This window comes from Octopus sinensis, linkage group LG10 (assembly GCF_006345805.1).
Source record: "Octopus sinensis linkage group LG10, ASM634580v1, whole genome shotgun sequence".
Lineage (NCBI taxonomy): Eukaryota > Metazoa > Mollusca > Cephalopoda > Octopoda > Octopodidae > Octopus > Octopus sinensis.
Genome location: NC_043006.1, coordinates 40,336,235 through 40,348,316, shown reverse-complemented (window position 1 = coordinate 40,348,316; position 12,082 = coordinate 40,336,235). Strand labels below are relative to the sequence as shown.

Here is a 12,082-nt window from a genome sequence, read left to right as displayed (position 1 = left end):
CAGTTTCCATCTACCAAATCCACTCACAAGGCTTTGGTCGGCCCGAGGCTATAGTAAAAGACACTTGCTCGAGGTGCCATGTGGTTCGTAAGCAAGCTACTTACCACACTGTCACTCCTATACCTAATGATTGTTTGTTTTTAGAATGACATTGTAGGTTAAATGTGAGAGGCCAAATCTGGTCAGTTTGAAGATAATACAGGTAGATTATATTGGTCAGATATAGCTGGTTTAAATGCTAAGTGGTTAATGTAATTCTCAAATCAAATCAGTGTGACACAGTGTGTGTGAGAGACAAGGCTGGACCTGGTATAATTACTGGTACAGTTGATCTAATGGGCTACTATATAGGTTCTGTTGGCTCTGTTCCGCTACCGAGAGCTTGGGTCGACTCAAAGTATATATAGTAAAAGGATGCTTGTCTGAAGTGCCATGCAGTGGAATTGAACCTGGCACCTCGTGGTTGTGAAGCAAGCTTCTTAACTATTCAGTCCTACTTGCATCCATACAAATGCGGATATAATGAGGGTGTTTAAAATAAGGATGATGTCATGCAGCAAATACATTTTCTGGTACCAACCCACAGATGGAAAGAATGTGTGTGTGTGTGTGTTTACTCATGTTCTTTCTTTAACATGTACACATTGCTGCCTACCAAACTACACCAAACACATACTGACAGCATAAATATATGCTCTCTCTCTCTCTCTCTCTCTAGCACACCCATTCATACATTTATAAACATGAACACAAACACACACATAACCACCTACACACCAGAATACACTGTAGAATTGTTGTCCAAATTTCACCCCCTCCACCGCTTCTCTTCCTTATCATGACTCTATTATCAACGATCTCCTCTTCCTCCTCCCCCTCTCTCTTCCTCTCACCTTCTCTGCCTCCTCATCTGCCTCATCCATCCAGCTATTCAAACAGCTAACAGCAGTTTGTTATTAAGAAGTTCATTTCACCAAAGAAGTTCTACTAAACCAAAAGCACAGATGGAATCCTTCTATTTAGATAGTGTCTATATTGGTCATAGAGTTCCAGAAATTCTTACACATGTACATGTGTGTGTGTGTTTGTGTGTGTGTGCATAGTGTTCTAATTGTACAAGAATATGTGTATTTCTGTGTAATGTCTGTATGTAGGCTTGTTCTTATTGCTGGATGTTTTAATTCTGGATATCTGCCTGATGAAGGCAGCAAGTGCCATTCACCTTGGCTAAAATTTTCCTCTGCTACTCTTCAGTTCTTGTGTCTGTTTATTCTCCATAATGTTTATTCTAGATTTTGGCTTTATGATAAACAAACGCTTTGTCAAGATACAAATCGAAAAATTTTGTATGAAAGGGTTTGTTCAGATTATTCAGTTCCCATTTGGCTCATGCCAAATGCTGAATTAATTTATTTCTCTCTTCATTCCGAACTGTTAAACTATCATCATTAAAGCACCGGTGCTAGTGTTACATAAAAAGCACTGGTGATGGTGCCACATAAAAAGCACTGGTGATGGTTCCACATAAAAAGCACTGGTGATGGTGCCACATAAAAAGCACTGGCAATGGTTCCACATAAAAAGCACTGGTGATGGTGCCACATAAAAAGCACTGGCAATGGTTCCACATAAAAAGCACTGGTGATGGTTCCACATAAAAAGCACTGGTGATGGTGCCACATAAAAAGCACTGGTGATGGTGCCACATAAAAAAGCTGGTGATGGTGCCACATAAAAAGCACTGGTGATGGTTCCACATAAAAAGCACTGGTGATGGTTCCACATAAAAAGCACTGGTGATGGTTCCACATAAAAAGCACTGGTGATGGTTCCACATAAAAAGCACTGGTGATGGTTCCACATAAAAAGCACTGGTGATGGTGCCACATAAAAAGCACTGGTGATGGTGCCACATAAAAAGCACTGGTGATGGTTCCACATAAAAAGCACTGGTGATGGTTCCACATAAAAAGCACTGGTGATGGTTCCACATAAAAAGCACTGGTGATGGTTCCACATAAAAAGCACTGGTGATGGTTCCACATAAAAAGCACTGGTGATGGTTCCACATAAAAAGCACTGGTGATGGTGCCACATAAAAAGCACTGGTGATGGTGCCACATAAAAAGCACTGGTGATGGTGCCACATTAAAAGCACTGGTGATGGTGCCACATTAAAAGCACTGGTGATGGTGCCATGTAAAAAAAAGCACTGGCAATGGTGCCACATAAAAAGCACTGGTGATGGTTCCACATAAAAAGCACTGGTGATGGTGCCACATAAAAAGCACTGGTGATGGTGCCACATAAAAAGCACTGGTGATGGTGCCACATAAAAAGCACTGGTGATGGTGCCACATTAAAAGCACTGGTGATGGTGCCACATTAAAAGCACTGGTGATGGTGCCATGTAAAAAAAAGCACTGGCAATGGTGCCACATAAAAAGCACTGGTGATGGTTCCACATAAAAAGCACTGGTGATGGTGCCACATAAAAAGCACTGGTGATGGTGCCACATAAAAAGCACTGGTGATGGTGCCACATAAAAAGCACTGGTGATGGTGCCACATTAAAAGCACTGGTGATGGTGCCACATAAAAAGCACTGGTGATGGTGCCACATAAAAAGCACTGGTGATGGTGCCATGTAAAAAAGCACTGGCAATGGTGCCACATAAAAAGCACTGGTGATGGTGCCATGTAAAAAAAGCACTGGTGATGGTGCCATGTAAAAAAGCACCGGTGTTGGTGCCATGTAAAAAAAGCACTGGTGATGGTGCCATGTAAAAAAAAGCACTGGCAATGGTGCCACATAAAAAGCACTGGTGATGGTGCCACATAAAAAGCACTGGTGATGGTGCCATGTAAAAAAGCACTGGCAATGGTGCCACATAAAAAGCACTGGTGATGGTGCCACATTAAAAGCACTGGTGATGGTGCCACATAAAAAGCACTGGTGATGGTGCTGCATAAAAAGCACTCATGGATACATGCATCCTTGGCAAAGGCAAAATTTGGACACATGCAACTATTTGTGCTTGCCTGCAGCAAAAAAATTTAGAGCAAAAAATTAACCCTGACCTAGTTTCATTTCATTATACTCACCTCTTGTATTTACCTGGAAGTTGTGGTTTCCTCCATTCTTCTTCACCTCCTATGTATCATTGGAGGTTGTGGTTTCTTCCTCTCTTTCTCTTGTCAGTCTTGGAGGCCCTAGTAAAGTTTATGGTTGCTACTTTTCTTCCTTTGACTAGGTTGTCCAATATGTAGGTCTTCATGACTCCTGAAGGAAGAGCCCCTCCTTGGATTCCTTCTGCCACTGTCTATCTCTCGTCAGTCTTGGCCATGTAAGCTTCAGGCAGCAAGTGAGATCATCTCGCCAACTTGTCTTTGGTCACTTCTTGATCTTGTCCATTGTCTTGGCATCCATTCTCTCACTTTGATTGTCCATATGTGTTCTTCAGTTGTGTGATGTGGCCAGCCCATCTGCAGGCTGGGTGAAAAGTAAGCAGGCATTAAAAATCGCTAATAAAATCCATATTCCTTTTACAAATTTATTGAAACAAATGATACATGTTCTTTATTACATGGGAAAATGAAAGTAAATCTTCATATTTCAACGTAAGCACCGGTGGGGTCAACAAGTTTCCTCAAACGGCCAGGGATGGAATGATTCTTCTGAAGGACATCATCTGGAATATCATTGAGAACCTCCCGAATCTGTGTCTCCAAGTCCTCCAGTGTGCAAGGTTTTGTTGTGTACACCTCTTTTGAGTAACCTCACAGGTCAAAATCACATGGAGTAAGATCTGAACTTTTAGACTTCTGTGGTCACAGTCTTCAGGTTTTAATTCCTGCATATCATAGTGTTTCCATGGATGAAAATTCAATACTTTATGCAACACCGTACATATTGTGTGTCTTGTTAGTCCACTTTCATGAGCTGCTTAATATGTTGATTTTTGCGGGCTGCAGTTAAATATTTCCTGCACTGTTGCCATATTTTCCATCGATCAGGATGTGTTTGGACAGCCACTTGTTGCATCGTTCACTGAGCCTGTGGTCATAAGCTTTGCATGACCACATTTTATTGTCTCCAGATGTTGTGTTGCATGCTTACCTTTCCATGCACACCACCATCTCTGAAATAAAACAATGGAATTCCACACTGCATAGCGTGCTGCTATCTTAGTTCGCTCCTGAACAGTCAAGTGACCAGCCATCTGGAAAATAAGAAATAAATAAGGAAATAAGAAATCCCCATTAGTGTTGTCTGCTTAAAAAATGTTTTCATCAAGACTTCAGTGATACTAAAAATTCTATAATTTCTAGTGCCTGGTTACTTTCCACCCACCCTGTATATTTGTTCATTATGATGGTTCTTGTGATGTTGGCTCTCACGTGCTGTGGAATCCAGGCATCGGTTTCTTTTACAACCTAGTCAACAGCATTGACTAAGTTGTCAAAAAAAAAAAAAATTTAATGTCGAACAACTTCTGAAATAATTCCGTTGTACATCAGACTCACCTTTACCATATGAATGCGATGTAACACCTGTGGCACAATTATACCTGTTATTCCTATGTAACCTCATTCTGATCTGATTGGAAAACACCTGTGGCGCAGTTGTATCTGTTGTTGCTCTCTCGTTCCAGTCTGCTCTGGTGGAACACACCTGTGATACCTAAGTTGTTGGTTGAATGACAAGGTGTGGTTGACAGAACCATTGGTTCAGACATACCCTGTCTTCTGCTTAACTGACTTCTACACTGTCCTGGAGAGATAATGTCATATTTCAGGTGTATTTTGCCCAATGTCCAGTCAGCTTTTGTATGATTAGAGATTCAGGTGTGGGCTCATCATTTGCTTGTTCATACAGGTGTATTTGTTTGACACTTGGGAAAAATGAAAAAGTCTTTTATGTTTTGACCCTGTGCTCTTCAACAGAAAGGAATATGAGAAAATAAACAGAGAAAATAAAAGAAAACTTGTGGATTTACCAACCAAGCATATGTGTGTGTGTGTGTGTGTGCATACATGATGGACTTCTTTCAGTTTCCATCTACCAAATCCACTGACAAGTCTTTGATCAGACTGAGGCTATAGTAGAAAATTCTTGCCCATGGGTGCAGGAGTGGCTGTGTGGTAAGTAGCTTGCTTACCAACCACATGGTTCCGGGTTCAGTCCCACTGCGTGGCATCTTGGGCAAGTGTCTTCTGCCATAGCCCCGGGCCGACCAATGCCTTGTGAGTGGATTTGGTAGATGGAAACTGAAAGAAGCCTGTCGTATATATGTATATATATATATATGTGTTGTGTGTCTGTGTTTGTCCCCCTAGCATTGCTTGACAACCGATGCTGGTGTGTTTACGTCCCCGTCACTTAGCGGTTCGGCAAAAGAGACCAATAGAATAAGTACTGGGCTTACAAAGAATAAGTCCCAGGGTCGATTTGCTCGACTAAAGGCGGTGCTCCAGCATGGCCGCAGTCAAATGACTGAAACAAGTAAAGAGTAAGAGTAATGGGGCTATGCAAATGGTGGATGCAATGACATGCTGTTACAGTGCATGATCCAATACTATTACTACTACCACCAAAACCACCACCACCACCACTATTCCTCATTCCCCTCATCTATTACAATCAATTTACCATTCCACTACATTTTGCAGTTTCCCATCATCATCTTACCATTTCTCATTCACTTTACATCTTATCCCCTCATGTTGCCATTGTGTGTTTACTATTCCTCGTGTGCATCATGTTTTACTGTCTCATAGATCTGCTAGATATAGCAGTTGAATCTTTAAATCACTTGCTATTGTCATAGTAATAGCATGCCATTTAAGATACTGTTGTTCTTGATACATGATGCCTGAGAGAAGAACAATATGGAATATCTTTGAGCACCATGTTTAGCATTTCACATTACTTCCATGTTTCTAATTCTCACTTTTTCTTTCCCACAGAAAATTCCATACAAGTCCTTGATGAGAAATTGATATTCCAGTTGAGCCAAATTCATGACGACCACCATGTCTCCAACGGTTACCAGAATCCTTCTGCTGCTCCTATTCACTGGCACTGTCTTATCAATTGACATTGATTGCAGTTCCATGGCACCAGTCTCCACATCAATTATTCCACAGTCAGAAGCATGTCCTTTTAAAATTCATGTTTCGTCCAAATTCTACAAACCTAATGTTGCATTGACAGGTAAAAACTCTTAATTTGTCTAAAGTTTTTTCTATATTTGTTGGGCATATTTATTTTGCTATCTGTCTAGTTATTTGTCTGTGTATCTGGTCATCTCACGCTCTCTCTCTCTCTCTCTCTCTACCTGGTTATCTAACTGTCTATATAATCATCAGTCTGCCTAACCAGTTGTCTGACTGACTGTCAACTTAGTTGTCTGACTGACTGTCAACTTAGTTGTCTGACTGACTGTCAACTTAGTTGTCTGACTGACTGTCAACTTAGTTGTCTGACTGACTGCCAACTTAGTTGTCTGACTGACTGCCAACTTAGTTGTCTGACTGACTGTCAACTTAGTTGTCTGACTGACTGTCAACTTAATTGTCTGATTGACTGTCAACGTAGTTGTCTGACTGATGAGAAAATGGACTTTGTTAGCCTAGTACTTATTCTATCGGTCTCTTTTACCAAACTGCTAAGTTATGATGTAAACACACCATCATCAGTTGTTAAACGATGGTAGGGGACAAACATATACACACATATACATATATATATATATATATATATATATATATACACACAGTTGCGGCCAAAATGTTCAGAATGGCATTGTTTTCGTTAGAAAAGTAGGTATAAGTTTTTATCAAAGTTGTTTTATATTCTATAATTTTCACAGACAATAAATACGATATTAATAATTATTGTCTGAGATTTTGGTGTAATTTGGGAGGATATTGCAGTAAATTACTAAATCATCCATAACTTTTGTATTATCCTCTCAAATTACATCAAAATCTCAGACAATAACAATTAATATCGTATTGATTGTCTGTGAAAATTATAGAATATAAAACAACTTTGATAAAAACTTATACCTACTTTTCTGACGAAAACAATGCCGTTCTGAACATTTTGGCAGCAACTGTACAAGATGGGCTTTCAGTTTCCATCTACCAAATCCACTGACAAGGCTTCGGTCGACCCAAGGCTATTGTAGAAGACACTTGGCCAAGGTGCCTTGGAGTGGGATTGAACCCGGAACCATGTGGTTGGTGAGCAAGCTACTTACCACACCGCCAAAATGAACAGATAAGACAAACATTCAACAAAAATTACTACATTCATTTTTGGGCCAACCCATATAATTATATATATATATATATATATATATATAATTTCTGAAATAAATGCTTAATCACTCAAACATGAATTTAGGACTGCTGCTTGATAAATTTATTAATCCTGCAAACTAGGTTGAGCATGCAGAATCGGTTTGCCTGACTGCACAAAGAAAGAAACAAACATAACAAGCTTCAAAATTGTCCTTCACTGTTGAGTAGTTAGCGATAAGTAGGGCACCCTGCTATAAAAATATGTAAAAGTTAAAAGGAAAAATTATGTAATCTGTAAAAATGGGTAAAGACCCCTTTAGTCATGAATGACTGGGATTGCACTGAGAAAGTTCCCCTCTGGGGCACAAGTCCAAGCAAGGTTGTTTATGGAAGACCAGCAGTCACCCATGCACACTACTCTCCCTTCTCTTCATGCAGCTGATGTTATCATAGGGAAAGGCAAAAGCCAGTGCAGCTATGACACCAGTGACATTGCAACTCATTTCTATAGCTGAGTGAACTGGAGCAATGTGAAATAAATTGTCTTGCTCAAGAACACAATACACAGCCTGGTCTGAGAATCGAACTCACCACCTCATGATTGTGAGCCTGACGCTATAACCTCTGAGATAACATACAATGAAATGGCTCGTAAAGCATTTAACCCTTTTGATACCTACCCGGCTGAAACCATCTCTGACTCTGTAGTACAAATGTCTTGTTTTCATAAGTTTTGGATTAAAATCTTCCACCAAACCTTAGTCACAATTTATGTTCCTAACGCTAGCTTAATGATAACTAAGTTATTTTACTAAATTCTTTGTTATATTTAAAATTAATTGAAAGAAACACAGAGCATCTCAACAGAAATATGGTAACAAAAGGTTTAAAATATATAATAGAGAAACAATTCTGAACCCTTTTGATACAAACCTGGCTGAAACCACTTCTGGCTCTGTGGTACAAATGTTTTGTTTTCAAAAGTTCTGAATTAAAATCTTCCACCAAACCTTAGTCACAATTTATGTTCCTAACACTAGCTGAATGATAACTAAGTTATTTTACTAAATTCTTTGTTATATTCAAAATTAATTGAAAGAAACAGAAATCCGTCCAACCCATGCTAGCATGGAAAGTGGACGCTAAACGATGATGATGACAGAGCATTTCAACAGAAATACAGTAATGAAAGGCTTAATATAGTTGATAGTATATTCATTTCTACTCTAGGCACAAGGCCTGAAATTTTGGGGGAAGTGGCCAGTCGATTAGATCGACCCCAGTATGCAACTGGTATTTAATTTATCAACCCCGAAAGGATGAAAGGCAAAGTTGACCTCAGCGGAATTTGAAATCAGAACGTAAAGACAGATGAAATACCGCTAAGCATTTCACCCAGTGTGCTAATGTTTCTGCCAGCTTGCGGCCTTATAGTTGATAGTATATTATGATTGCAAACTGAAATACAGTGTATCTACCAGTAATTAATGTGTATGTACCAGCTGCCAGAAATGTGTTTAATATGTAAAACTGGTATCTCCAATGGTGTTACACTATTAAATTTTATTGTTATTTAAGCAATGTGTTTGTGGTTGGTTAATGGTTGGATGTAGCACCGAAGGAGGAGCAAGAACTCCTGAAATGTTTATATATTACCCATTATCTATTTTTCTATCTTCGATCGCATTGTTTACGTAAATGTATTCATATACAAAATGTAACTTTCAGCGTTGGCTCTAATTTCTGTAAAGAAATCTGTAGAGATAATTTTAAAAAGTGGTAAACTTATGTGTATATAAACATTGTATTTTCAGTGACTGTGTCATCTATAGATGGCAGTAAATTTCAAGACTTACAGATTGTAGCCAGGAAACTTTCTGGTAATGATAACGGGCCCCAGGGCACATTCTTGGGTGCTGAACGAGAGGTTATGATCCAGAATTGTAAAGAAGTGTCAGGTGTAAGTATTCTCTTGATGTTTTCACTTTTTAAAATTGTTTTTCTTATTTGTGCTTAAAATAGATTGGACTCCTATGTGTTCACCACCTAACCTGAATTTGTTGCACGGTGATCGTATGTGGCCTGAATGTGTTGTGTAGTGGCTTAGTGGTTAGGGTGCTTGGCTCAAGATCGTAAGATTACGAGTTTGATTCCTGGTGGTGTGTTGTGTCCTTGGGCAAGACACTTTACTTCACAATGCTCCAGTCCACTCAGCTGGCAAAAATGAGTTGTACCTGTATTTCTAGGGGCCAACCTTGTCACACTCTGTGTCCTGCAGAATATCTTTGAGAACTATGTTAAGTGCACATGTGTCTGTGGAGTGCTCAGCCACTTGCACGTTAACCTCACAAGCAGGCAGTTCTGTTGATTGCATCAACTGGAACCTTCGTCGTCATAACTGATGGAGTACCACAAGTGGCCACCATATGGCGTATGTTGAGTGGTGTAATCTCATGCGATTCAGGTGTGTTTTGTATATTCACCATATGACCCAAGTATGTTGTGTGGGGTATAAACTGTGTGTCTTGAGTGTGTTGTGAAGTTTCTGTGTGCTTTGAGCATTTGAGTATATTGTGCTCACTTGTACCTGAGTATATTTAGTACTGTTCACTGTATCCCAGTCATAGAAACCATGGCAGGGTAGAGTGAGCTTAGTGCAGCCTTCAGCCTGGTCAGCTCCTATCAAACTGTCCAACCCATGCCAGCATGGAGGGGGGATGTCAAATGATGATCTGTTCACTATGCACTATCTTTGAAGTTCATGTGTTCACTGTATGCCCTGAATGTGTTGTAGTGTTTACTGAGTGTCTTGAATATTTGAATGTATTGTGTTCACTGTATCCTGTGTGCATTGAATATTTGAATATATTGTGTTCACTGCATGCATTGTGTAGTGTTCACTATATGCCTTGAGTATATTGTGTTCACTATATGTGTTGTGTAGTATTCACGGTTTGAATATATTGTGTTCACTGCGTGCCTTATGTATTTGAGTATATCATGTTCACTGCATGCATTGTGTAGTGTTCACTATGTGCATTGTGTAGTATTCATTGTGTGCCTCGAGTGCATTGTGTTCACTATGTATCTTGAGTATGTTGTGCTCAGTATGTATCCTGAATGTGTTGTATATGTTCACTGTGTGCTTTGAGTATTTGAATGCACATAGACATGCATGCATGTGTGCACTGACATGCAAGTTCACACATGCACTGTATTGGATAGCATTTTGGGTGTTTAGATCAGCATTTCTTAAACTGTGGGTTGCAACCCCATTTGGGATCACGAGGTGAAATGCTGGGGTTGCGAAAATTAAATTCAAACACTTGAATTTCAGTTTTTATGTTATTTCACAAATGTATATTTAATACCTGGGGGTCATGAAAAATCTTGTGATGTAAAATGGGGTCATGAATGAAAAAAGTTTAAGAAATGACCCCCAAATGGGATTGCAAGACGAAATGCTGGGGTTGCGAAAATTCAATTCAAACATTTGAATTTCAGTTCATATGTTATTTCACAAATGTATATTTAATACCTGGGGGTCATGAAAAATCTTGTGATGTAAAATGGGGTCATGAATGAAAAAAGTTTAAGAAATGACCCCCAAATGGGATTGCAAGACGAAATGCTGGGGTTGCGAAAATTCAATTCAAACATTTGAATTTCAGTTCATATGTTATTTCACAAATGTATATTTAATACCTGGGGGTCATGAAAAATCTTGTGATGTAAAATGGGGTCATGAATGAAAAAAGTTTAAGAAATGACCCCAAATGGATTGCAAGACGAAATGCTGGGGTTGCGAAAATTCAATTCAAACATTTGAATTTCAGTTCATATGTTATTTCACAAATGTATATTTAATACTGGGGTCATGAAAAATCTTGTGATGTAAAATGGGGTCATGAATGAAAAAAGTTTAAGAAATGACCCCAAATGGGATTGCAAGACGAAATGCTGGGGTTGCGAAAATTCAATTCAAACATTTGAATTTCAGTTCATATGTTATTTCACAAATGTATATTTAATACCTGGGGGTCATGAAAAATCTTGTGATGAAAAATGGGGTCATGAATGAAAAAAGTTTAAGAAATGACCCCAAATGGGATTGCAAGACGAAATGCTGGGGTTGCGAAAATTCAATTCAAAATTTGAATTTCAGTTCATATGTTATTTCACAAATGTATATTTAATACCTGGGGGTCATGAAAAATCTTGTGATGTAAAATGGGGTCATGAATGAAAAAAGTTTAAGAAATGACCCCAAATGGGATTGCAAGACGAAATGCTGGGGTTGCGAAAATTCAATTCAAACATTTGAATTTCAGTTCATATGTTATTTCACAAATGTATATTTAATACCTGGGGGTCATGAAAAATCTTGTGATGTAAAATGGGGTCATGAATGAAAAAAGTTTAAGAAATGACCCCCAAATGGGATTGCAAGACGAAATGCTGGGGTTGCGAAAATTCAATTCAAACATTTGAATTTCAGTTCATATGTTATTTCACAAATGCACAATATTTAGCGTGATGCATCATGTTGAAGATGCTTTACATCCAGCAGTGCCAAATATTACACCAAGGTTTAATTTCGCTTATGCAGCAAAAAACAAGCACAGCTGTCACTTTGTTTTTTGTTTTTGTTTGTTCCTTCTCGGGTCACGCCTGGCTCATAAGGGCTGGTTTCCAAGTTTCCTTGGCGTATAGGTTCCCCACCTGGACAGGACGCTGGTCGTCGCAGGTGAGCTTTAAGATGCAGGAGGAA

The 12,082-nt window shown here is 39.1% G+C and overlaps 1 protein-coding gene across 3 annotated transcripts in view; it reads left to right on the top strand.

Annotated features, from left to right (window-relative positions):
• The window catches only part of LOC115216398 (putative ferric-chelate reductase 1), a 107,589-nt gene that overhangs the window by 59,119 nt on the left and 36,388 nt on the right, over positions 1–12,082 (top strand). For all 3 annotated transcript variants that reach the window (XM_029785698.2, XM_029785697.2, XM_036506590.1), the window contains 2 exons: positions 5,971–6,217; positions 9,126–9,271. In XM_029785698.2, the coding sequence (XP_029641558.1) occupies positions 6,025–6,217; positions 9,126–9,271 (339 nt within the window). In that variant the 5' untranslated portion in view covers positions 5,971–6,024. The remainder of the gene's footprint in view (positions 1–5,970; positions 6,218–9,125; positions 9,272–12,082) is intronic.